Genomic DNA, 26133 nt, shown 5'->3' with positions numbered 1-26133 from the left:
ATTCCCGTGTCGAGCTTCCCCGCGGACTCGTCTAATGGTGCAGGAAAGAGTGGGCTCGGGGCGAGCTGGCACAAAAATGTTGCTTGACTGCCTTCATGACAAATTCTATTTGTATTTATTTTTTTTTTAATAGGCAAATACTACTCGCCTGGAAATAGTGCAGTGGTGATTAGCCATAGGCGCTGCCGAGCTAAGCGAGATGTAATGATTTATTTCGGAGGCCCATAGCTTTTGATTAATGTTGTCCAACCCAATGGCTCACGCTCGGACGCTTTCCACGGGCGCTGGCAGGGCTCGTTTTGTATGTCACGCCGCTTAAGCTCAGCACATGCTTTTGCGTAATAGCTACCATGCACGTTTTTTGGAATGTGGGAGGAAAACAGAGCAAACCCACGCAGGCATGGGGAGGACACGCAAACTCCACACAGGAAGGCCGGACCCTAGACCCTAACCCTTGCAAATTTAAAGCTTATTTCCTTTTATTAGAGTTGTACTTTTCTTTTGCTGGATGTAACAGCTGCTAGCAAAATGTCTAATATGCTAATTGGTAAAGCTGTCGGCACCAAACGCTTTACTACTAGCATAATAAAAAATCTGGTGGGATTGTTTAGGTGCTAATTAGCTAATGTCCACCATCCACGCCTGTGAGAGGCGGTAATTCATGTATGTGCTTGAGTTGTTGTGTGTGCAACGTGTTGTGTTGTCAGTCAGCATGTGGGGGAGGAAGATGTCTGCGCTAATGAAGGTGCATTAGCTTAATTACTGGCCCAGAGAAGCGTCAGGAGGCCACAACTGACGCGTGCATCTGCTGGAAAGAAAAATGGAAAAAGTCCTTTTCTTCACACTGAATGCTGTGGAAGGGCTTCTGTTCGGTAAAAGCATGTGAAAGTTTTGCCCTTTGTGGTTCAGTCGCCGTCTTGGCTTTTTCAGTGATAACTAATGAATCGCCTTTTCTTTTCAGCCAGTCAATAGAGGACCATTAATTTTTTTTTTTTTCTCGCCGTCCTTTTGAAGGATTGCGGCTAAGTGGCATTGTCGAGTTTTGTTTTTAGCCCTTTATTTTAAAAGCAACGGTTCACCTGCGGTTCCAATGAGGGTACTCAGTCAGTTGTATTTAACAAGGCGTGCCAAATGTAAAAATGGTTTAGTATATAAAGAAAAAACACGGCTATCGTCTTGCTTTTTCCATTCTCCCAGTTCTAACTTTTACATTGACCCGTTACATAACAGAAGGGTTGAATTAATATTAATTAATATAATATTAATTAATTACTATTTTTTTTCCAACATGGATGTGCCCCTATTAAAAAACAAAACAAAATGGTTGATGGATTTATGAACAGTTCAAAATAGCATGCAGTAAGTGTTATGGCTAACAATTCAGGCTTCATCTAGAAAACAAAATTAATATCAGGAAAAGGCTTAAATGAAAGCACTTTCAATTACGGCAGGTGTCTGCTGTATCATATTTGTTCACGAAATATGATTTTCCTCCATGCATGTGTGCCTTTACGTACCACATTAGCATAAACCTATTAGCGCAGTTCGGGCTTCGGGATGGAAGGTCATCCCCCGAAAATCACGCCGGTCCCTTTTTATTTTATTTTTCCCCCCCGCGGCATCTCCGCCTCAGCAGCCGGGCTAATTACAAGGGAAGCGCCCGGCTCGGCCATCTGTCGACGCGACACGAGCGTGATATACAGTAGCGCCCCTCCTCCTGCAAAACACCCTCCTTGTCTGGGCTCCCGACCATGAAATATGTGGCGCTGAACCGGGTTCAAACCAGAGTGGAAGGTAAATCAGCGCCCGGTGCACTCTTTGCAGATGGCCAATGAAAAATGCACATTATAAATCTGAACGAGCTTGTCGCTCGCTAGTTTATGGCGTCCGGGTTCTATCTCTGCCCCCCCCCCTTTTTTTTTTGACCGTGTGTCATAAAACACTCAAAGTGTTTGAGCAGAAAAGAAAAGACGACGAAGACGCCAGATTGACTGAAGACTGTTTTTATTATCTAGTTGTGTCTGCTTTGCGCGTTCTGCTCTGGCCGTTTGACTTTTGTGTACCCCCGACCAAAGCAATCTTGAATAATTAGCATTTCCCTCTTGTTTCTTTGCAGACGGCGTCTTTCAGAACCACCCTCGGCTGCGCACGCCCCCCTTGCCGCTGTCCCACTCGCACTCGCCCAACCACCTTCAACACCATGCGGCCTCCATCAACTCCTTGAACCGAGGAAACTACACACCGCGGAGCAACCCCAGCCCCGCGCCCACCGACGGCGGATCCTCGGCACACCCCGACGGCGGCGTCCCGGATGCAGGCGGTGCCCCGGACAACTGGTTGCTCAACAGCAACATCCCGCTGGAGACCAGGTAGAGTCTTCTAAACCAGGGGTGGCAAACTCATTTTTGTCGTGGGCCGCATCGTAATTATAGTTTCCTTCGGAGGGCCATTATGACCCAAATGAATGTATGAACGCCTCATATTATGTACGATGAAACAAACTGACAAATAACTCGTTTTCAAATTAGACTAGTAAAAACTGTTAACATTTTTATTTTAGAAAAGATGAATTTTAAAAGTGAACACAATTTAATAATGAATGAATTTGATGCACAATTTGTCCGCGGGCCACATAAAATCATGTGGGCGGGCCGTATCTGTTCCCCGATCCTTGGGTTTGACACCTGTGTTCTAAACGCTTAAATTAATCTAAACGATTAAAAAAAAAAATCCGATATGAAGCCATAACCAATGGTAAAATCCAAATATCAAGTTTAAATATGTCTAAAATATTTTGAAACAAAAACCAAACACAATTTCAAGTAGGATGTCAGAGCTGACGAGTGAGTGACTCAAGAGAAAAGTGGTGCTTTTGCGGCCTTTTGTTTACGGATTGGTCACCGTGGCGACGCGGCCGAGTCTCAATTATAATCACAAGAGAAATGTGGTGCCGACTCTTAATCAAGCGGCGCGGCGTGACGCATGTTCACGGACAGGGATGGTCTGGCTTCAAGTGCGTCCGTCCCGTGTCATGGGTTTTTAATGCGGCGCTGCTCTCATTAGTAACACGTCGGAGCAAATCAAGAAAAGTGACCACTCGCCAGATGATGGCCTCGTCCTGCTTGATTATTTAGAGAAGCTTAGCAGTGGTTTGATTCATCAGTCTTGTGCGACTCGGTTAATTTCCTTCTGGAACAAATGTCGTCATCGAGCGTCTACAGTCGCTATGGCTCAGCGAGTGAACTTTTTTTTTTCTTCAGCGTAAGAAAGTGAAAAACCCTTTCCCCAAACTTTGGATATTAACAAACTAGCCAATAGCGTGATAATGGCCCTCGGAATCCAAATGTGAATTCCGCCGCGTTCGGTCGCATTCCGATCCGGTATCTGGCCCCATCTTCTTTTTTTTTTTTTTTTTCTCCCCCTTCCTGAGCTCAGGTATCTGTGCTCATTAAAAGTTGGATTCCTCGCCTGAGAAAAGACTTCAAAAGCAGGACGTTTCTCTCGGAGCACAAGCCCGTCGTCGCATGCGGCAGCTCTGTTCCTCCATTGTTGTTTGCTTGTGGAGCAGACGGGGGAATTTTAGCATGAACTGAAAATGTCCCTTATTTGGGCGAGGCTTGTGCAAAAGCTTCCGCCATTAAGGCTGCTTCCTCATGTGAAAGCAATCGTGGCGACAAGCCGCGTTTGCAAGTGTCGTCCCCGCCGGGCAACGGCGGAGCTGAACATGCCTCCGTTGTTACCAAATGAATTTGCGTTGCCTATTCGCCTCATGTAACCCGCCGCCACTTCGGTGACATCTTCGCTGGGACGACACGTCGTAGTGCTCGAGGTTGCGCAAGATGTTCAATGTCCCACGCTGTCTGTCTGTCCATTTAGAGCGCAAAGTTGTATTTTCCTTGTGCTTCCCCGCACGCGCATCTCACCAGCGGCTTCATATTCATCTCTCCACCTGTGTGTAGAAACATAGCAAAGCAGGCATTCCTTGAGACTTTACAGGACCACCCCATTGAGATGGACAATCTGGCGTCGGCGCGCCGCGACGCCGCCTACAACGACGGGTAGGTCGCATGCTCGCCCCGCTTCTGTCACCGATGCCTTGCGCTATGTTTCCATCAGACATTCTCTGCTCTCAAAATGTCATCCATGTTTGTGTGTGTGTGTATTTGTGTGCCAGAAGCTCAATCCGTCCCCGTGTAGCCCTTTAGCAAATAATGAAGAGTAATCGCTAATTTAAGAGAGCATGCAAAACGGAGCGGAGCCCGCGTGTCCGATTGCAAGGCAACGAAAGCACAATATTTTCTCTTGGACAATCAGTGAAGAAAAATAACGATACCTCGAAAGGCTCTTAGTAGAGCGTGGACCTCTGCCAAGGACGGGAAGTCATGCCAGACATCTGTAGATTGGTCCCTCGGGTTTAGCGGCGAGATTAATACTGAACGTAAGCGAAACAAAGCAGCAAACCGCTCCAGTTGTGCTTGATACTGTTCTGCTCCAGGCCTCGAGGTGGCGGCAATGAGTCACCATTACTATACTGGGAAAGTTCAAAACAAAACAAAATGAAAACATTATGGCCAGCACAGTAGTTCCCAAACCATATGTAAAATTTTACTAATTTAGTGAGCAAAATATATTTATCATAAAAATCAACAAATCCAAATTTTCACTGAGAGCGCCAACACAAGGTGACGTAGTCCAACCTAAGTGGCTATAATCCATTTAAGAAAATTCCCTCGATCCGCACCTTTATCCCATTCCCAGAACAATCAGTTAATTGGATTTTACGCTCGAGTAGTTTTTGTGCGCAAGTATAAACACGTGCGATCAAAGCCTGCCGCTCCTCTGAACAAGAAGAATCACAAATATGGAACAGGACGCACGAAAAGCCTTAAGGACTCGCGCACGGAAAGTTTGCCGTATCGATTTGAAGCAAGCAGCCATTTTGAACGGATTCCAAGCCTCGTACCTGACAAAGTTGGACTCGGGAATTCAGCCAAATGAGCTCCAATCAGATGGACACAAAGTTTCGAGATATGATCTCGTACTGGAGAAATTGCCAAAATGCGTCATTGGCAAGCAGCTCTCCTTGACGGGTCTTAGCCAACCTTTATTGATCCAAGGGAAATATTTTATATTTGAGGAATCTCACTGCGCACCAGCAAATGAAAATGTCACAAAGTGATGAATTCTAAAATGGTGTGGTCGTAAAAAGAGAATTTACTTCCTCCGCCTGTCATTGCACGTCCCAAGCACGGATTGATGGACAAATACATTATTTGTTACAAAATAATCCTCTTGGAGGGGGCGGAGCAACACGCTACGGTTTCATGATCATTTCAAAATGGAGCGCGAGGGTCCATTCATCACCACTCGCAGTTTTAATTAATAATAGCGGACGGGTGGCACACAAACTATATGGCCGAATTATATGGAGGCTTTCATCGATGTCGGGAAAAGTGACCGCCATAAATCGTCAACCTGCACCGCCCCGGCCCGCCCCTGTGTTTAAAAGTAACACATGTTCCCAGTCACGTCCTTGGTGGCACATCGTAATGTGCCCTTTAATCACGTCCGCCTCTTGTCGCCGTGTCAGTAAAAGAGCCTTGACAGTGGCGCGGCCGTTTCTGATGGACCGCCACTTCGGCCCGTCTGACGTGGCCCTGCCAGCCGAATGAATAGCCTTGACGCCTTTCTCGGGAATTACTCATTGGACGCTCCGCCGTGAATACGGGCGGAAAAAAAATGACGTTGATTTGATATTGATTCACTCGGGCATAGTCAAGGGCACCCAATTGCCGGAACCCGTCTGTGGGAAAAGAACACCTGAAAGGACCACAGATTATTATTTTTTTTTTAATCTGGCGGCTAATCCAGCCGCACGGTTACCATGGCGACGGTACAGAGTGTGCCTGGGAACACAATTACACATGATAGACAAGACGGCGTGGATATGGACTCAAACCATTTTGCTCCCCGCAGGCACTTTCTGTTCAAGCCAGGCGGAACCTCGCCCATGTATTGCACCACGTCGCCGGGGTACCCGCTGACCTCCAGCACGGTGTACTCGCCGCCCCCGCGGCCCCTCCCCCGCAGCACCTTTTCCCGTCCTGCCTTCAGCCTGAAGAAGCCCTACAAGCACTGCAACTGGAAATGCGCCGCCCTCAGCGCCATCCTGCTGTCCGTCACGCTGCTCTTCTTGCTGGCCTACTTCATCGGTACGTCGCCGTCTATTTAAAAAAAAAAAAATTGCTCACCTTGGCCGTAATAACATGGGCACTTGAGAGACATCATTCTTGCTGATGTCTGCTGGTCAGATAAGAAAAGACTTGCTCTTTTTCTTTCTTTTTTTTTTGTTAATAAAATTCACCCCAACCTGCGCGGTGGCCCCAGCTGGCTAAAGGCTATCTTTGTGCTATTAAATCAGCTCTTCCCCGTTTGGCCAGCACCTAAGTGAATTACACACGGGTAATACACGCTATCATTTATCTCTATGATCTATATTTAATTTGCTCTGAAGACAGAAACGCCAAAAGGTGTGTGTGTGTGGGGGGGCAAAATTTGGTCAACCCGGCCCACCAAACATTTTGATAATCAAGTGTCTGCAGTAATTTAGGTGACAGACACACAAATTAATTTGGGGTAATTGCGGTTGGTCAAAGAGCGAGCCCCGGAATTTGGACTCAATTGGTCCAGAATAACAAAAGTTTTGCTCTCCTCTAATTACCCGGCGCACCTGATACTGTGGACACTCTGGTATTTCAGCCAGACAAATTAATTTTTCATTTGGAATAGATATTATGCCATGACAATCAGGGAAGGCAATCAATTTCCGGCTCTTCCTTCCCCTCCGAGGATGGGGCGCACTAAAAATCTGCATTAATTGTAATCCATTTTATTGAAAAATTCATTATTTTGTCAAAAGATTATTAGCTGCGTTGTGGGGCCGGTGGTGATTAAAGATAAAGATGAGGGATTTAAGGAGAATGAAAGTGGATTTGGGGGGGTCCTGGCCCAAAGCCCTGTTTCATCACGCTGTGTAATTATACCAAAAAAAAAAAAATCTCTGAGTGCATCAAAACACAATGAGAGCGAGGTTGGGCCCAATCAGCGGTGGTGTTTAATTAAATGCCTGATGAGAAAATGCTTTTGATTTGGAGTGCAATTAATTGCGCCGGCTTGTAATTGGGAGAGTTGGAGGCGAGATGTCTAATTAGGCCAATTATGCCTTGCCACGCATTGTGACCTGAGACTTGCTTTCCTCGCCAAACACAATCACGCGCCAGTCACGGCCTGATCAGTCAAAGATGCTAATCGCGCGTTACGTTCGATTTAAACATCCACAGCGGCCGATGAGTTAAAATCCAATGGCGAGTTCAGATGTCTCTTTGATGATTAAAAATCGTCGACATGAGCAGAAATGCGTCCGTCGCCTCAGAGGAGCTCGGCCGGCCGACTCACATCAGAGTTTTTCGCTTGCATGTCCTCTAATTGGCTCCCGGCGTGACCCGACTTTTCTGCCAAGATGTAAGTGAAAGCGGGCCACAACTTGCGCCGGGGAAAAACTCTTGACAGGTCATCACCTTGTCGAGAAGCGCGGCTTGTCTCCGTCGCTGGGCTGTCTCATTAGAAGTGTCTAGTTAGTCCTACAAAACCCTCCGAGTGTCATTGCGAGAAAAAAAATAAAAAAAAAGACAACAAAATAGGGCGTCTTGTGACAGATAGATACCTTGGCGTAAATCTTTAACGACTGGAGCGCTCGTTTGCCATCCGAGGCCTTGGGGACGGACGGGATGAAGAATGAAACCCAGCAAAGACGCATTACCAGGACACTCGCGTCGACACGTCCCGCCTGGTGACTTTGTGAAGGTGCGTTTCCCCCATCCAACTTTGTCCCTCTCTGGCCGTGAAAGCACAAATCAAAGAGGAGAGGCTCTCGGCAGCTTTGGCAATGACAAACAAACAAAAAGCCCAGCGCTGGGTTTGTTCACCGCTTGTCATTGCGGACATAGATCAATGCCTCGTCGAGAGAACTTCTCGGAGAGGGAAGCGCAAAGTCGAGGTTTGCCGTTTATTGGAAGCCGTGTACATGTGTATTCAGAGCCACTCGGACTTTGCCGTTCAATTCAGCTCAAGTGCGTTTGTACGCCACTTGTTCTTTGATTCTGCCTGAGATGGAAATCACAGGAAGACGTGAATCCGCTTTGCCGTGCGTCAAACACATCAAATGAGGATGACAACCAACGCGTATATGATGTAAAGTTTTTTTGTTGTTGCAACGTTTATGTAAGGCGGTCTTTCAAGCCAGAAGAAAGTACACAAAAGATCAAACTATGAAAATCTTTTGCCCACCTTGACAAGCAACGACAGGTGCTCGGCTGAATTTCAAATCAGCTGAACTGAAGTAGGAAGGGAGGTCTAATGGATTTTAAAATGTATCAATGGATTGCCTGCTTATTTACGCAAAGAAAAGAAATGGCCCTATTGAGTCGCCGGGCCTTTTTTCTGCTGATTGTAGAATTCCGTCCGTTTTCTTTTTGCCTGGCTAAGCTCATCTTGTCCATTCTGGTATTGGTGATCTGTCACCATCCCTCCCGCCTCCGCCACCACCATTGTAGGTCTTTTTTTTTTTTTTTTGTAAAATATCAGCATGCTTCATCCGCCGAGTTGCCATTGGAATATCCTCCGTGTCTGCGAGCTGTTTTTTTTGGGGGGGGGGGGGGGGGCGGTTCAGTCTTGTCATTGAGGATGTGTGGGGGCAGGGCAATCGGCTCGGAGGGATCACAAGGCAGCACGGTGGTCGTCAGGCAGATGTCGCTCGGGGTCAACACACCACCCGAATGCGCAAGCTCGGCGGAATTTGCCATTAACCATTAAACCGACCATCTTTCAGCTTTGTAGCTTTTGCTTTTCGTCGGCTTGAGCCTTTCACACACAAACTTACTAGCAGCAGCGTTTCTAAACTATCTTTGGTCCCGCTTATATTGGGCGAAATTTCAATTCCACTTGTTTGTCCTTTGTAGCCATGCACCTTTTGGGACTGAACTGGCACCTGAAGCCCACGCAGCGACAGATGTACCACGTAACGGACGACAACACAAGCGGCGTTCCGTTCCCCACCGACCTGAGCTTGAGGCCGCTGGGCTCGGAGACGCCCGATCGCAGAGGCGACGGTAAGTTGCGGACGCTTTATCGCGGCGGCTCAGCCGCAAAGTTTTGTCGGAGGGAACCGAAGATTGCCAGTGACATTTGTGGCCAATCGCCGGTTGTTTTTGTGCTACTCGGGCCTCGGTGGCGTGCGACCAGATCTGCATTGTAATCCCATCAAAGTGCTTGTCAGTGGGCAAGTCTTGTTTGTTCCTGAAGGGACAAAATGGGGGGGATTAGCCACTCGCTCACCCCTCAGAACGGATGTGATGGGGACAGCCGTGCCTGGCAGCCGACGAAAGCATGTGCTGGCCCCGCGGTAGCGACGGCTCGGCTCCAGCAAAACTTTGCTCGCTTCCACGGCAAATGGGCCAAAATGTAGCCGTGCCATTTGCCACTGGCAGGCCGCAAAAGGTACACCACGGGCTCATTAGCATACAAATGCATCCCACGCTTTTTTTTTTTTCGTTCAATACACGCATGGTTGAGCCAACGAGGAAAAGGTCCGAGGATGGCAAATCGATGTTTTTTGCAAGACGTCTCATTCTGGGCCGCCGTTAGCGCTAACGTCCCTTGTCTTGTTTTGCCGCCGCAGCACTGGCGCGACATTGACATGGCATTCAGCCAAATCAGCTAATTGGCTTGCTGGTGACTGACGCGTAAACCGCCCAATCATAGCACACGGAAAGTCAGCAAACTTTATTTATCCGCCGCATTTTATACACACAATGTGGTTGAGATAATTACGAAAACTATTTCAAGCAAAATGTCAGCGGCTTTTTCAAGCCGTTAAACTCGTGTTGCTATGGGTCGCCCGTCAGCGCGGGACTAACAGATGTTGTCACTTCCACCCGGTCCGCCATCAGGTGCAAGAAGCAGCATATGGAGCTTTCCACCTTTTCGGCTGTGTGGAGCTTTCCAGATCCTCCGCAAATAGAATTACATCTCTCTTTATTACTATAGTTTCAATTACAACTGTACGACTGTTTTTTCTTTTCTTTTTTTTTTTTTCCTCTCGTAGCATTTGTGCAGCCATATGTTCGACCTTTTTAATTCAGTTTCCCCCAGACGTGCCATTACTTCGATGCGACAAAAAAATGGAGAGGTTTAAATTACAAAGCAACGAGGGGCAAGTACGTGTTTGATAGAATTTCACGCGTCAAGCGGTGAACTCATTAAAGCAACCTACCTGCATTTTCTTTCTCGCTCCTCTTTTTGAGGAACGACAGGAACGGTCACACCCAGTCCTTGCTGATAATTTTTGCCGCCATCTCTTTCTCAGGCAAATCGGACGGCTTGTTTCCCGACGACGGCTACGTGGACATGGGCGAGATCGACGTGGGCCGCAAGGTCGCGCAGCAGATCCCGCCCGGCGTCTTCTGGCGCTCGCAGATCTTCGTGGACCACCCCATGTACATGAAGTTCAACGTGTCACTCAGCAAGGACGCCTTAGTCGGGGTCTACGGGAGGCGGGGCCTGGCCCCGTCTCACACGCAGGTGGGAGTCGCTGTTTGAACTGGCGAGGATTTACCCGGCTAAAGTTTAGTTAGTATGTTTGAGCAGTGAGGTTTACCTACAACTTACAGAAAATCGACTTGACCCCCCCCCACATCTGGCAGGAATCCATTTCTGTCGTCAAACAGTTCTACTTTTGTTTATATTGATAAAAAGAAGGGCTTTGTGTTTACAATAATGTCGACACGGAATGAGCAATTTTCCACATTTCTGCTCTGCGGCAGAATATAAATGGCTATATTGTTAGTTCCCGCGTGGAATCAATTCATAAGCCTTTCTCTCATGTTATGAATCACCTTCCTTTGTTACGACGTTGAGGATTTACAATAAATTTCTCTGCAGTGGCGTGTCGTCGATGAATCACGTCAAAGGAAACGGAGCCTCGCGGGGTGCGGCCGGAGCAAGGATTTTCCTTTTGCTCTAATTTCCCGCAGATATAGCTCGTTATGAATCATATCTGGCCGCCTAGCCCGCACTCTAGATTTCATTCTCTTAGCACAACTGTCGTTTTGCTTTTTCCCCAAGTCCAATTTTGCCGGAAATTACCATCCGATGTCATTTAGTTGTTTTTTTTTCAGCCTGGTGCTGTGCGGAGAGTGGCGCTTTCTTACCTGTAGCTGATCAGAGCGGCGATGAAAGTGAAATGTGGCCTCATTGTTATTCATGGAGTCTCCGCTGATATGATGAAGCGACTGCTGGTAGATGTTATTTGGCAAACTCACTTAATTACTTCCCCCGACATTCCATTAAAGCAAACAATCTCGGCCGCTTTTTATGGAAAATCGACAGCTTCGGAGCCAAGTTGATGACGCAGGCTTGTTATCGCCAAATTGTGTCGTTAGCGCCGCTAGTTTCTGTCCGTTTATTGGATCAGGTTGTCTTCTCCTATTTCGATTTAGCCGTTTGAAAATAAGCTCAGGCTAACTGATCACTAGCTAGCCAGTAGCTACTGACTATGTTAATGCTAATTCCGCTATGGCTGTGGAAGGATAACTTATTCATGCAGAACAAATGAGTGCTCGCGTCTCACGTGTCGCTCTTCTTAATCCCGCCTTTGCTCACGTTCTCCCGTCTGGTCCGCAGTTTGACTTTGTGGAGCTGCTGGACGGCCGGCGACTCCTGGTCCGCGGCCCCCCGGGGCTGGAAGGGCCCGCCGCCCTGCAGCGGAGCCTGGCGCCCGTCGCAACACACGACACGGGCTTCATCCAGTACATGGAGTCCGGCATCTGGCACTTGGCAGTCTACAACGACGGCAAGGACGTGGAAACGGTCTCTTTTCTCACCACTGCCATCGGTGAGCACCCTCGGACAGCCAAGTCCGATTTTCCTCAGATATTTTTGCTTAACTATTCCTCAGTGGAGTTATGTCTCTGGCGTGCTTGCTCACCCCTTTAGTATGAGATTTTACAAGCAAGTTAATCCTTTCTTCTCTTAGCCGGCTGTTCTGAATTGACCTTTCCCAATTTGGCTAATTACCGGAATGGTGCCCCCCGACTCCAAGTTTGTCCGCCCACGAGATTTTCCATTTTCAAACGCTCCCCTGTCAAAGCCAAAATGCAAAGGAGAACTTGACACGCAGTTTATTAAGTCATTTGCATCATTCGACACATTTCCAAAGATGAAGAAACTGCATGTGTCACAAGTTCAGTCTGGCAAAAAGTACAAAATCAGGACATGCCCCCCCGAGGAGGTCATTTAGGGATCGTAATATCCTCATTAGCGCGAGTGTCTCATGAGCCAATCAGGGGGTCCAGCCAATTGAGTTTTGAGTGTATACTCCTACTCTCTCTTCAATTTGCTCCAATTTCAACTTGTGTGATACCTCTTTGTTAGCACTTTGCGCTAGGTGAGGAGGGGACTTAGGAGGTGTCAGCTTTCACAACCGTGGCAGCTGGGAACTCTCCTCACATGCTTTTTAATTAAAAGCTCCTGGGTCGCTGCGACAGGGGCCTTAGCCAGAACAGGATCGATGTAGTTCTGTCCACATTCAACCCCCCCCATGCGCCCACCCGCTGTGCCAACAGCAGCTGCAATTCAATATTTATGCTATGATATGACTCACGGGGCAAGTCAGGCCGGCGTGTTTACTTTGGTTATTTCTTCTCGACGGGAGTGCATGAAGGTTCCCCGCCGTCGCCGAGCGGGGAAGGCTTGAGCCGAAAAAGGCCCGACAGCGTGGCGAATTGGGCGAGAGGGGGGGCCGAGGCGGGGGGGGGGGCTGTTAGTGGGTTGGGCGAGATTACTCAGAGTTGCGCCTCTCTTGGTTGGTTTGCATCGGAGCTCTTGTGCCCACAGGAGGGCCTCTTTTGGAAAATGGGTCACCGCTTAAGTGCCCTTCAGCAGAAATTGAATCCCACCAACTGGCTGAGCCGCAGAGGCTCGGAGTTGACCTTCAAACGGGGGCGCTCAGGTAGAGGAATGTGGGAGATCAAAAAGAAGCGGCACTCTCAGCTCCTATATTGTCTGCCTTTGAGTTTTACACATATTCCAATTTCTCCGTACGCCACTCAGGTCGAGGGACATGGAGTCGAAGCGGCCTTGTCCTTTAGCCGCAGATTGATTCCATAAGCAAACGTGTTTGATGATTGCAAACGTGTTCATTTGAAATAGCATCATGCCAATGTCTTCCTCAAAAGAAGACACGTTCCGCTAGCATAGCAAGATAGCAACCTGAGTCGCTAACATGCTAATGGATTCCTTCTGATGAGAAAAGACTTAATGCTAACATGCTAAGCTAAAAGTGAAAGATAAACTAGTTCCAGAACCATAATTCAATGTCAAAAGAAGGCCCAGATCTCACACTGAGACAAACTCATTCGGATTTCAGTACAATAATTTTCTTCGGTGGTGCGCCTTAAGATTTTCTTTCAACGTAACATACGGATGCGCCTCGGGTTCTAAGTGGGCCAGGGGTCCCTGTCCTTAATAATGTAGGTTGCCCTCGTCACTCGCGGCTCCGTGGCCGTGCCAAAACGTGTCCCGGTGACTGTTGTGAATCACAGCTCTCTTGAGCGTGAAGCCATTTGTCCCGGTTCCCTGCCGCCTGACACGGATCCCAGTGCACGCTTGGGGGGAAGGAGGAGGGGTTCTGGTGGCGGTGCTTCGTCATCACTCAGATGTGCCCGGCATCCAAGGAAAAGGCGCTGATTAAACTCACACGCCGGACTGCGGAACTGGCACAATAGTTAGCTTCTCCCGATACGCGGGCGGGGTAATGAATTTCAATGAAGGCCCCCTGCTTGAATCGCTGATTTATGCGTCGGGCCGATTCGGAGCGTGCGGCTAAGAGATATTCATGGCCGCTCGCCGGGGGAGAACACAAGGCAGGAATAACGCGTGGCGTGCTGATGTGAATTCGGCGGAAGTTCATGGCCGCTCAATTAAACGTGACAGCGACGGCTTCGAATTAACGTATGAGAATAGATGGCATGTGCCGGCAGGTTTATATTTCATGGCGGACAAAAGTTTTGGGATACGCTGATTTTAATTGGTAAAGTGGCATCGCCTGTGGAGTATCGGTGCATTTTTACGAGCACTGCGCAGATCCCCTGACTCAGCCCGACCCCCCCGATTGAGTGATAAAAAGGGTGTGTCGCAATACTTTTCATACATATTGTGTATCTTTTTGTAGTTTCACGTCGGAGCCAAGCAGCTCGCCTGCATAATTGCACCCTTGAGAGACATTTGGTACGGCGTGCGTGCCTCGCATCCCACACCTCATTTTCCTACTGTCATTTTACACACACTCGCTGGCAGCTAAAGAAAGCCGAGCCTCCCACTAAAATGATGTTCTTGCCGTCGGAGTTCTCCACAGTGATGGAGCGCCGCGAGAAAGTCCTCCCATGCTCTTGTGATCTATAGGTCAGGCCCAGACAAGCCCGCAGCGCATCTTCTCCCGTGATTGACTCTCTCGAAGAAAGGGAAGCGCAATCCCGAGCTCGGTTTTTCGGAGCTCTTTGTGATAGCACAAGAGGTTCTTTTGTTCGCCAAAAAGATTCGCCCAGGAGCGAGATAAGGAGATTTTTCGTCTCAAATCTCGGCGCCGCCTCGTCGTTCAGTCGTCTTCATTACTTTGACAATTAAGTTGATGTAAGTGCATCATCGCTTGATCGATGTCCTAAAAAAAAAAACGCTTCAGGCATTTGTCCAAATGTCCATTTGCATTGTTTGTGTTAAATTAATACAACATGGCACACGCTTCAAGAGATGCTTTGGTGTAACAGAATTATTTATTGTTGACTAGAAAACATTGTCATCCTGAATGCCCATTCATCTCTGGGATTTTTTGCTTGCATATCTATCACATTTGATGAAAATCACAGACGCCGAGTACGTATCATACATAGTCAATAAAATCAAAGAAAACAGCATAATAAATTAATTATCTGTCCTTTATTTATTTTATTAACCCTGATGAAAAGCCAGTTTTAACCAGAGATGCCTTTGTGTCTATAAATATATTTTCGACACTGATTTTTAAAAAAGTCTTTACTTTTTTTCTGCCATATTTTCGAGATATTTTTATTCCCTTTTATTAGCTTGCGCAATATGGATTTTTCCATGAATTGTCATTTATGGCTATAACATTTAAATAAAATAAAAAAATCCACCTGTTGCCTAACCTTACGTATGTTAACATTTATTTCTTTATAATTATGTTTGATTAGTAACTAAAAATACACTAAAAGAAATTGAGGTAACGTTTAATCAATTTGCTATTTGCTTCGAAGATTGCCACGAGCATCTCTCAACGGCATTGTTTTTCCGCCACTCCAAAACTAAAGCACCGTAGCGGCGTAGCCATTAGCAACATTCCTCGAGTTTGTTGACGATAGCTGGAACGCATTCCCCTCAAATGTGTTGCTTTCGCATTTTTCCGGAGACTTCATTAACTCCGCAAGCTTTCCGTCGAGTACGTTTTCACGCCAGGAAAGCAAATTGCAGGAAAAACAGCCCCCGTGAAAACTGTTCATTCCGCAAGAAGTCAGCCTCGTCACCGTCATTAGCGGCTCGGATGACAATTAAGTACGAGACAACGAGGGGGAGGACTGTTGCGCTACCATTACCGGCGAAAAAGACCTCCTTGATTGCGTTTTTTGTCTTTGCCCCGCTTCAGATTCCGTCGACGACTGTCCAAGCAGCTGCTTCGGGAACGGCGACTGCGTGGCCGGAACGTGCCACTGCTTCCTTGGATTCAAAGGCCCCGATTGCGGCCGAGGTCAGTCGGCCCGTTTAATTACTAGTCCGCAGCGGGAATTCAGATGCTAAAATGCCGCGAGACACGGTTTGACGCTAACGTGTCCTAATGGACTGTCTGCTCTCTTCCTCTCGGCAGCCGCTTGTCCGGTGCTGTGCAGCGGCAACGGCCAGTACCTGAAAGGCCGCTGCATGTGTCACAGCGGCTGGAAGGGCTCCGAGTGTGACGTGCCCACCAACCAGTGCGTGGACGTCACGTGCAGTCACCACGGCACCTGCATCGTGGGGACCTGCATCTGCAACCCGGGCTACAAAGGGGAGAACTGCGAGGAAGGTAGCAAAGCAAGCAGTGTGGATTTGAGTCGTTTGCAAAAGTTGTGAGAAAGCAGACCAAGTTTGTGCTTTGTGTATTTTACATCCGGCACCTTCATGGGCAGCTAAGGCCTTGGAAGACAATTATTGTTTTCGTTTTATTTACACAAAATGTACCCAAGTGATTTATTTGACACATTATTATTATTATAATATATTGAATATAATATTGTAATATTTTATGCTACACAAACCCAAAACTAGAAGGTCGCGGTTTGTTGGAAAATTACTTTTTTTGACAAAAAAGTTGCATATACCAGACTTTTTTTTTTTATTTTCTTAAATTAGGGGTCTTTTCTATTACTCAGATTATTGTCTCCCATGACACACGTATTATCCAAGGCGAGACTGCGCCCCAAGAAAATCAGTACTCCGGACAAGTGGACACTGTGAAGCGTAATAGTGCTGAAGAAACCGAATTGTCAATGAGCACGGCTGAGCGTTGCAGTCCTCCCCCGCAGCAGCCGTGACTGACAGCCTATAAGCCATGACTATAAGGCGACGCATTAATAACAAAACAGTCCGCGTATTGTGCTGGAAGTCGAACACCGCGTCTGATGTGAATCCGGCGGGAGCTCGGCGGCGGATGCGGCCCGAGCAGATAAGAGTGAGGCGGCCATTGTGTTTGTCAGCTCTTGAAGGCTCTCATTTCAAGATGAAAAATGGCACGGGGGGTTTGATAAATGGGGGTGCGCGTCATCCATAGGCCCCCCATTCTATTTGGGGTTGGCGTGTCAGCGGTTAGTGGCAGCGGGGAATGCGGGCCACAGCGCCCTTTAACATTTTTACCTTTCTTCGCCGCGACCTTCAGCCGCCCATGATTAATTGCCAGGAGAGTTCCTTGTCAGTTTAGTCCTCCGATCCTCGCACCTGGCGCACAAACCATCTGGCAAGAAGCGAGATGTTGTTTGTCCTACTACGGTGGCCTCTATGTCCACTTAATGTCATTCTAAATGGGGGCAATGCAGGCGTGGTGTTTGTCCGTTTGCCATCTGTATGCGACATTCAGATATTGTTCGACTGGACAAAGTCAGCCTCATAATGGGATTGAACTGAAGGGACGCCGTGCTCATGTGGTTTTGTGCTGGCGTTGTGGGAATTGTTCATCAGAGACGTGTTAAACATTGGCGGGGGGGTGTTTTAACAGTCATGAAAGGGTGTGCACACTTGTGCAACCACATGTTTTGATTATTTTTTTAACACAGCCACATACATACACACTCAGTCATGAAAGGGTGTGCACACTTGTGCTCCCACATGATTTGGTATTTTTTTAACACAGCCACAGAGGGTGTGCACACTTGTGCAATCACATAATCTCCATTGTTTTTTTGTACGGTACTTACTTCAAAACTACATTTAAACTGGGGTGTGTAGACATTTTCTGTCTGCCTCGAACGGTGAAAGCTGAACTTTCTTTTCAGTGGACTGCCTGGACCCTACATGTTCCGGCCGAGGCGTGTGCGTCCAGGGTGAGTGCCACTGCTTTGTGGGCTGGGGCGGGCGAGGCTGCGACAGCCCCAGGGCCTCGTGCATGGACCAGTGCTCCGGACATGGCGCCTTCCTGGCCGACGCTGGCACGTGCAGCTGCGACGCCAACTGGACGGGCCACGACTGCTCCACAGGTGAGTACGGCAGAAACGGCGCCGGTCGTCATTCAAAAACTCATTCAGGTATAAATGAGCCTTCGGAACTGAGCAATTAGCCGAAAGCTTTGCTTGGTTAATAAAACGGCATCGGTCTTAATTAGCAGCGCTAAATCATACCTTGACGGCCAAGCGGAAACGGTTTTCGCCACCCTGAAAAAAACGTTTGTGACACTCGGCATCAAGGAAGGAAGATTTCATAATAGCAGAGCCGTTTTTTAATTCCTCGATCAACAACCTTGACGTCTACGGCACCTCACATTAACGCTCTCGTTTTTCGTCGGATTTATATATTTTTCGCATAATAGCTAGTTTGCTGAAAAGAAAACAACTTTCATAGAAGTAAGATGTCAAAGGATTTTTTTTTATTTTGGTTCTTTTGAACTTCCCGATGGATGGAAAACACCTCGCCTGTGTTATACCTCCGCGGTGCTGTTTGATTTTCAAACGTTAGGGAGAAAGCTAGCTTTTCATTTTGTAGCAAAGTAATTTTCCCCGCGTTGATTCCCCGATGGATTAAAGCCCTGGCTCCGATGCGCTGATAATAACGACACGGGCCTTCGATTGCTTCCGCTCAGACAGCAATTTGTTTTCCCTGAGATGACAATCTGTGTGTCTCCTTGGATATTCCAAGCGGTGCCTTAAAGTAGTAATCCGGGGGAGGGGGTGGGGGTATTTTGTCGAAGGCGGGCTCTGCAAATGATGATGAGTTTGCGCTTTATCCCGCTTTGGCCTGTTTATTGTCAAGTGTTCCCGTAATGCCACGTAATACTAAGCTCGCTGTCATACAGGTCGTCAAACAGTCTGCCATAAATTCGATCGTCGCAAAGTCGCCGTGTGGCTTTGGCGCAGTCTTAAGTCCGTTTGCGTTTACAATATAATTGGAAAAGCTAGCAAGATGTAACCACTGGCGGAGCTAGGTTTTTTTTTCCTTGGGGGGGGGGGGGTTAGGGTTAACTTTTTTATGATGTGTTCCCCGCGAAGGGCGGCTGGACGCTTCTCAATAAATTAACGCATGGCCCTAGCGCCGCTCGTCTTGTGCAGCTCACGTCGCGTTAACGCTTTGCAAAGTACAAACCAGCTTTTTTTTTTCCACACCGTCAAATGAACATCATCGTTTCAATTTGTGCAGCGAGCGAGACCCCCGGAGTCGATGCGGAGGTTGCTGCTCTTTTTACCATATGTGCTAACGAGCTAGTGCAAGATGTTCACGGTCCCCCTGGGCACCTTCGGGTATTCTCAATATGTATCATTTTGTGTATATGTCGAGCTGATTGGGCGCCAGTGCCGCGGCTCGTTATCACACGGCATCGTGGTGCGACTTTTTTTTCTTTTTTTTAAACACGCATACAAGTGTAACGCAAAACAAAAAAAAAGGCAGAATGAAGACTAAGACCGCGTCTGCTTCTGTGGGTCTTATTAGATTTGTATTGTGTGAAAATGCGGCTGAATCCTTTTCAACGTCCGTGAGACGAGCTAATGAAGCGTGGCTGCCCTTCCTCCACAATGACTCCTGGATTTGTCTTTTCTTTGACTCCCCCCCCTGTCCACTTTTGCTTCCCACAGAGATTTGCGCAGCCGACTGCGGCGGCCACGGGGTTTGCGCCTCGGGCACCTGTCGCTGCGACGAAGGCTGGATGGGCGCCGGATGCGAGCAGAGGGCGTGTCACCCGCGCTGCAACGAGCACGGCACCTGCAAGGACGGCAAGTGCGAATGCAGTCCCGGCTGGAACGGAGAACACTGCACAATCGGTAGGCCGGGTTTCAAAAAGGGGGGGGTTAGAGTGAGGGAAGTGGCGGGTGGGAGGGAGGCTCGGAAAGCATGCTTAATTGAATTTGTGCAACTCGGTAAAGCATGAACGGGTTTACTCAAGGATCCGAGGCTTGCCTTCATGCATTTTAATGTGGGAATGTGCTAAGGTGTCCTTTGAGTTGACTCATCCTCTTCCTCTTTGCTCCTCATTTCCGCCCGCCCGATCCGCCTCTCACTGTGTGTTTGCTCTCCTTGGCACTGCTTGTTTTGTCCGAATAGCAACGGCTTTCTGGGAAAGCTCACTCTTATTTTGTTGTTGTTCTGCCTGAACGAGATTGCTGTCGTTTCTTCTCTCACTGCACTGTACCGCCCATTTATTGTAACATTTGAGCATACGCGGCGAGCGACGACCCAAAAACAATCCTGCGTGCTGGGGCACTTTCTTTTCTTGCTGCCACTTCTTGACTCAAATTGCTCTCCTTAAGCCCTTTTCAAACTGCACTTAGGGCGTCATCAAGGAATTTTAAACAAAACGCTACACTGGAGTGCGGCGTCTTTGTGACGAGGCCCTCTAATAGGAGAGAGATTTGCCGCTTATTTGCCGGATGAGGCCCGTGGATCCGTCGGAGCTGTGTTTCGAATTGCATTTGTTTTATTTGTCTTTGAGTCATGCGTTTGCGCCTGACTCGCAGCAATTTTTCAATTATTTTGTGTGTTTGATGATGATGGACGCTGTGAGGATTGACAGCTGTTGAAGGGTGACTGGAGCTCAGCTGGGCACAGGTGCCTTTCCATTTCGTTAGCGCGCCGCTATTTAATGTCAGGCCTGTCAGAGCCGCTCGGCGTCAAGAGCGTCGGGCTATCCGGAGGGCGCGCTGTCAAAATCCGCGCCGCTCGACTCGGAGCTCGGGCCTCCGCAAAGAATTTTTGACAAATTTAAGTTTGTTTAGGATTATGAGTGGACGGAGCCAAAACTTCGACTTCATCGTGATGTCAACTCCAATCTTTACTGCTGTTGAAAACGTTGAGCGGCGCGCGCTCTAACTTTACCGGAGCAAGTTCTGTTTGTTTGGGCGACTTTGTGATCCCTCCGGGGGAGCCCCGCCAAGTGAGGACTGCTAACCTTTCGATTGCAAGAGTCGATTCGAGAAGCTTGTTGGCGTTTTTTCTCTTTTCCTTGTTTGCTCCGCGTTGCCACTTGGGAAGAAGCGTGCCTTTTAGTTTAGGTAAACTCAAAGCTGATTAGAAAGTGATACCGAGAACAGAAAGCGCCTTACATTGATCTGTTGACATTTTTACGATTCAGCAAGCAGCGGGTCACTTTGACCTATAGACAGTTAACATCCGGTCGGTCAGACTGACCCATGAAAATTCGTTATGGTCGAACGTGTCAAACTGACGCGACGACATTCAGCCAGTCACAGTGCACGAACGGAGAACCTTTCCTCAGACCTTGTCGTTTTTGAGCCTGGTCTGTAAATGTTTAATTATTGATGGAGCCTTTTGAAGTCCCGAACAGAATATCCCTCGGCGGCGGCCATTAAGAAGCCAAAGCTCACCATTTGAAATCACTTGTCACAATCAAGGCGTCTCGTTTCGACCCCTCCGTCTGCCAAAGTGCGTTTGAAGATGAAAAGGTCCCCGAGCGCATCGATCGGTCTTTTGAAAGCGCTCCCGCGAGAGAGGCGGGCGGCGTCCGACGGGATTCCGCACGGCTCCTTTTCATCCCCCGCGTTGGCTGTTGTTTGTCGCTTTTGCTTGCGATGCATGCTTTCTTTTGGTTTTGTGGCACACTAACACTCTGCCTTCCCTTACTCTATTGTCCTTGTCTTTTATCTCCCAAGCTCACTATCTGGATAGGGTAGTGAAAGGTACGGCATTCCTCCTTTTTTCTTTTCCACGTCCTCCTTCGTCCATCATCGTTTGTGTGACTGCCATCAACTTTGCGGCAAACGCGCCGACAAACAATGCCCGCCGACCGACGCCATGAAGCACCTTTTGTCACGTCATCATCTCCACTTAGCACCTTCACACCCACTCGCTCGTGTTGTACAAGCTTTTCCCGCGAGTCGAAAGGTCGGGGGCGTGGTTCGCGGTGCCGATTAAGCAGCTAGCCTTCTCTCTAGTAGCACAACTTCACATTGGCACGTTGGAGTTTTTGTTAAGTTTGCTCGCACTCGCTAGGAGCACAACTTCACATTAGCACGTTAGCATTTTTGTTGACAAGCTCACACCTGCGTCCTATGGGCTCATCTCATTTCTCTGCAACTTCCTAGGGCTTCTAACATATCACTTTATGAAATCTTGGTGTCTAGGATAGATGATGACATTTTCTAACAGTAGTAGCCTCCAGCAGCCGCCACCTTTCTTCAGGGAAATTAAGAGAAAATCGTATTGTCTTTTGTTTTGTTCTGACCGCAGCACATTATCTATTCTGCCTTTTATTGAAATTGATTTTTGAGGAGCCCGTCATCGTTTAGCAGAGGCCTTTTTAAATCAGTGAATGCCAAAGCGCAATTGATTTTCTCGGCGGGACGGACGACGTGGTTAAAAGCTTTGCCGTATTTGATTATCAAACATGCAGAACAATGGCACGTAGACACTCACTCGGAAAGTGCATTAATGGCATTCAATACAAAAGCGCTCTACCTATTGGGCGGAAAGACTTATTTTTAGTTAAATCTTAAATACCCCCTTTCACATTTCTCCCCGCACGTTTTCCCACCATTTGATGTAAGCTCAAAGAGGAAACGTCAACTCGGCTGCTCCCCGCGCTTGACAAAATGGGTCAGCTCAGCACGGCGGTTATCAAGGCACCTTCCGAACAACGCAGAGCGTGACAGACGGTCGTGTTTGATATCTGGCGCGGGACCATCGCGATCGCTCGTGAGCAGATAATCGGCAAACCAGACATTTGCGGGGAGATGCTCCTGAATAAACATCCTCGTGGTTAGCATCCCGCTTTCTAGCTCAACAAAACAACCCCCACACACTGGCTTGTTCTCCCTGCTGGCGTTTCTGTTGCCTTTGGCTCCTCTCAATGGTGGAACACACACATAATCCATTTTTTTCTTTTTTAACAGCATTCAAAATTGTTAAATCCAAATGAATGTACTCTACATTAAATTTGAAGATGCCGTTTTAATGGATTTCATTTTAATCTACTTGATCCAGTTTACAGGATCAGGTGTTTGATTGATCACCCCGTCAGCACAACTTAAAGACGAGGGTCCGTGCCAAAATATTAGGAACAGATGTGAGATGCGAACGGGATCTTTTGATTTATTATCAGCCCACGTTAACGACATGAGTAAATAATGACATACGGTGGGCTTCAATAGCAGTCCATCGTGTGTGTGTGGGCGAGTGTGTGTGTTTGAACATGATAGTAAGTAGAGTGTGAGTGTGTCATTATGCTGCGTGAAGGCGGGTAATTACTCCGGCATCGACTGCGAGGATTGGGCGGCACGGCAAAGGGATATTAGCGGCTTGGCTGAAGGTGTATCGCATTGATCAACTTGAAGCGGAGGGTCATTACATTTGCCCCTCCAGGCACTCGCCACGGAACAATCCCAAAACGGAGGAGAGTGTGTGTTTGTGTGTGCGCGCGCGCGCGTCAACATCCGGAAGGGCCGGGAACATGAATAGAAATGCTAACTCATCGGTAGTCAAACTGGGCTTCCCGGGATCACCTGTGTCTGCACAAAAAATTGCAGTAGATTGTCGTGTGGTCGTATTTCGAAAAGTGGAAAGCCACAAAGGGAACTCATCCTACAGGATTAATTTTTTGGTGGGGGGGAAAAAAAACGTACACTGTCTTTGCAGAGGGCTGTCCCGGTTTGTGCAACGGCAACGGCAGGTGCACGCTGGGTAACGGCGGCTGGTACTGCGTATGCCAGCTGGGCTGGAGAGGCAGCGGCTGCGACACCTCCATGGAGACGTCCTGCGGTGATGTCAAGGACAACGATGGCGGTAAGGCGCGGACAATTTAAGATGAGCTAAAGTAGGGGGTTCGCTGGCTTTTTGTGTCCAGGAAGGCAAGGAACATTTTGCTATTCCCGCATCAATCTACCATGGATTCAATGTTACCGCTAATAATTCCTTCCAAATGATTCCGCGATGATCCGAGTCACGACCGGTGGACCCCCGGTTTGAGCGGCGCCACTCTAAGCAGCCCCGAGCGCTAACGGGCACACACTCCTCGGCCGGGACGTGATTTCCTGCGCCGCGCAGCTCATTGCGGGCTCTCCTGTTGCGGCCCATGTGACAGATTTAAAACAGGAGTGAATTGCTCAGACACACAAAAAGTTTTTTACTCATGGTTGTCGTGACCTTGCCAGACGGCCTGGTGGACTGCATGGATCCAGACTGCTGTCTCCAGGCGACGTGTCACAGCACGTCACTGTGCGTGGGCTCGCCGGATCCACTGGACATCATCCAGGAGACGCAGCTGTCGTCGGGCAACCAGGGCAAGGCGCAGAGCTTCTACGAGCGTGTGCGCTTCCTGGTGGGCCGGGAGAGCACCCACGTGGTGCGCGGCGGCGCCAGCCCCTTCGACGCCAAGTGAGTGGGAAGCTTTGCCGCGCTCCTTTGCGGCTCTGACATTGCGTTTGTCGCTGACTCACTTAATTAGCAACGCATTCAACATTCCCTGATCTTAGATACGAGCCCTGCATCAAAATAAAATGTTCTAAATTTTTAGTAAGGCCTGACCCCTGGCAATAAATAGGTTTTTTTAATTTAGTATATTAAATGATTATTTTCTATTTACATTTTGAGTCACTGCATAATATTTTTATTATCTCTATTTTTCTTTAATATTTTAAATGTATTTGTAACGACTTTTTTATGTATTTTTTAACATATTTTTCTGAATAATAGACTGATTTTATTTGTATTTTATGTTCCTTTTTGTTGTTTTAAAAAAAGATAGAATTCATTTCTATTTATTGTCACTCAAAAGTGAGCACATTTTTATCCCGATGCGGCTCTTTCATTGGATCTCAGGAGATGTGAATGTGCAAAACCCGTTGCCTTCCAAGCCGAGCGTTAGCCGACTTTCCTGCCGCGTGATCTTTAAAACGCGAGAGCAAAGGCACTCGTATTCACCTTAAAGCAATTACATGCAATAAACAAAGCCTCCAATCGGTTCCAATAGGCGGATAATGAATTGTTGCAAGTGTACGATGACTAAATGCTGCAAAATAACATTAGCCAAGAGCCCCGCTCGTTGCTCGTTATTGCCTTCTCGGAGTTATTTAGCACGTTATTACTTAAGACAACTGCGCTATAAATAACTCCGGCAAGAACGAGTGTCACCGGGGTGTTTTTTGGGGGGGGGAAGAATAGGAAGAAGGCAGCTGGATGAAGTAATGGAGGGTGAAATGGGCAGCCGGCAGCGATCGCGCGTTGCTTGACGGATGACGGACGGACGATGATGGACAAACGTGGAATGAGGCGGGGAAAAAAAAAAGTCCGAGCGACGTCGACGGCGTCTCGTATTCATGTATCGTGATTACTTTTACTGTAATCTATCGGAGGCCTGCTCCCAGAGGCGGGCGCTTGCCAGATTCGCCCTCCTCCCCCTGTCACCCCGCCTTTTGTTTCCCTCCCGCTTCATCTTGAATCGCTCGTCACCTTATTTGCATCCCGCTTTGGAAGTCACTCGTCGTTTTCCACTTGCGACAAATCAGCATCAAAACTGCAAAATAAGTCAACAATATCACATATTGTTTTGACTTTGCTGTTAGCATTTTTTCTTTTTCAAATGGTGTCAAGAAAACAAACAGTGCCGCGTGTTGTTATTTTCCGACGGGAAAGGTTATGGTTTCAGACGTCACTATTTTTAGCTCAACTTTGTACGCGTATTTCAAAAGTCTCTCAGTTCAAGCTGGATCATTTTTCCAAGCACAAAGGCAACACATTGGCACTCAAACAAATGTTTTGAATTGCCTTAAAAAAATATGAAAGGAAGGCCTGTCACCTACTTACGATCAGGGCTCATTTGGAGGAATACCGGGATATTCAATTGGATCGATTCACAAGTCAAAGTACAAAGCCTGAACCAAAATGTCCGACTTCCTTTTCAATTAGGTGTTTATCTTATTTTTATTTTGCCTTTATACGGCAGTTTCCAGTTTGCGGCGCTTCCATCCGAAGGTTCCGCGCGTACACCAAACAGTGACAGCACCCCACCTAACCCCGTTGAAATTTTCTCCGGCTGTCAACAAGCACTCTCCGGACGAGCAAGGGGAGAAAAAAAAAAAAGTAGCAGCGCGAGATAGCAGAAGCCGCGGCCATAAATAAGTCAAACGTAGAGAACCCAGAGATGAGCCGCGAGAACGGAGGCTCACCTAAAAATATCAGTGACAATCTATTATTCATGCCCGGTGTTGATTTCCCACCGACAGAAGCGAGCGCTTCTGACAGCCCTGTTCGGGGCCTTCGGATGGGCTCCCGGCACCTTTTCTGATACGGCCGCCCGGCCGATCAGCTTTCCATTGATCCCGC

General features: G+C 47.9%; 1 protein-coding gene across 1 annotated transcript in view; it reads left to right on the top strand.

Annotated features, from left to right (window-relative positions):
* Nucleotides 1–26133, top strand: part of LOC133155963 (teneurin-4-like) — a 95492-nt gene that overhangs the window by 36395 nt on the left and 32964 nt on the right. Inside the window, exons 5-16 of the mRNA XM_061281655.1 lie at nucleotides 2117–2369; nucleotides 3960–4058; nucleotides 5977–6212; nucleotides 9018–9167; nucleotides 10424–10638; nucleotides 11740–11950; nucleotides 15773–15874; nucleotides 15992–16186; nucleotides 17649–17849; nucleotides 19437–19622; nucleotides 23449–23595; nucleotides 23964–24186. Of these exons, the coding sequence (XP_061137639.1) occupies nucleotides 2117–2369; nucleotides 3960–4058; nucleotides 5977–6212; nucleotides 9018–9167; nucleotides 10424–10638; nucleotides 11740–11950; nucleotides 15773–15874; nucleotides 15992–16186; nucleotides 17649–17849; nucleotides 19437–19622; nucleotides 23449–23595; nucleotides 23964–24186 (2218 nt within the window). The remainder of the gene's footprint in view (nucleotides 1–2116; nucleotides 2370–3959; nucleotides 4059–5976; nucleotides 6213–9017; nucleotides 9168–10423; nucleotides 10639–11739; nucleotides 11951–15772; nucleotides 15875–15991; nucleotides 16187–17648; nucleotides 17850–19436; nucleotides 19623–23448; nucleotides 23596–23963; nucleotides 24187–26133) is intronic.

The sequence above is a fragment of the Syngnathus typhle genome, linkage group LG6, assembly GCF_033458585.1.
Source record: "Syngnathus typhle isolate RoL2023-S1 ecotype Sweden linkage group LG6, RoL_Styp_1.0, whole genome shotgun sequence".
Taxonomy (NCBI): domain Eukaryota; kingdom Metazoa; phylum Chordata; class Actinopteri; order Syngnathiformes; family Syngnathidae; genus Syngnathus; species Syngnathus typhle.
The sequence above is the reverse complement of the archived record's forward strand: the minus strand, read 5'-3'. Positions and strand labels throughout refer to the sequence as shown.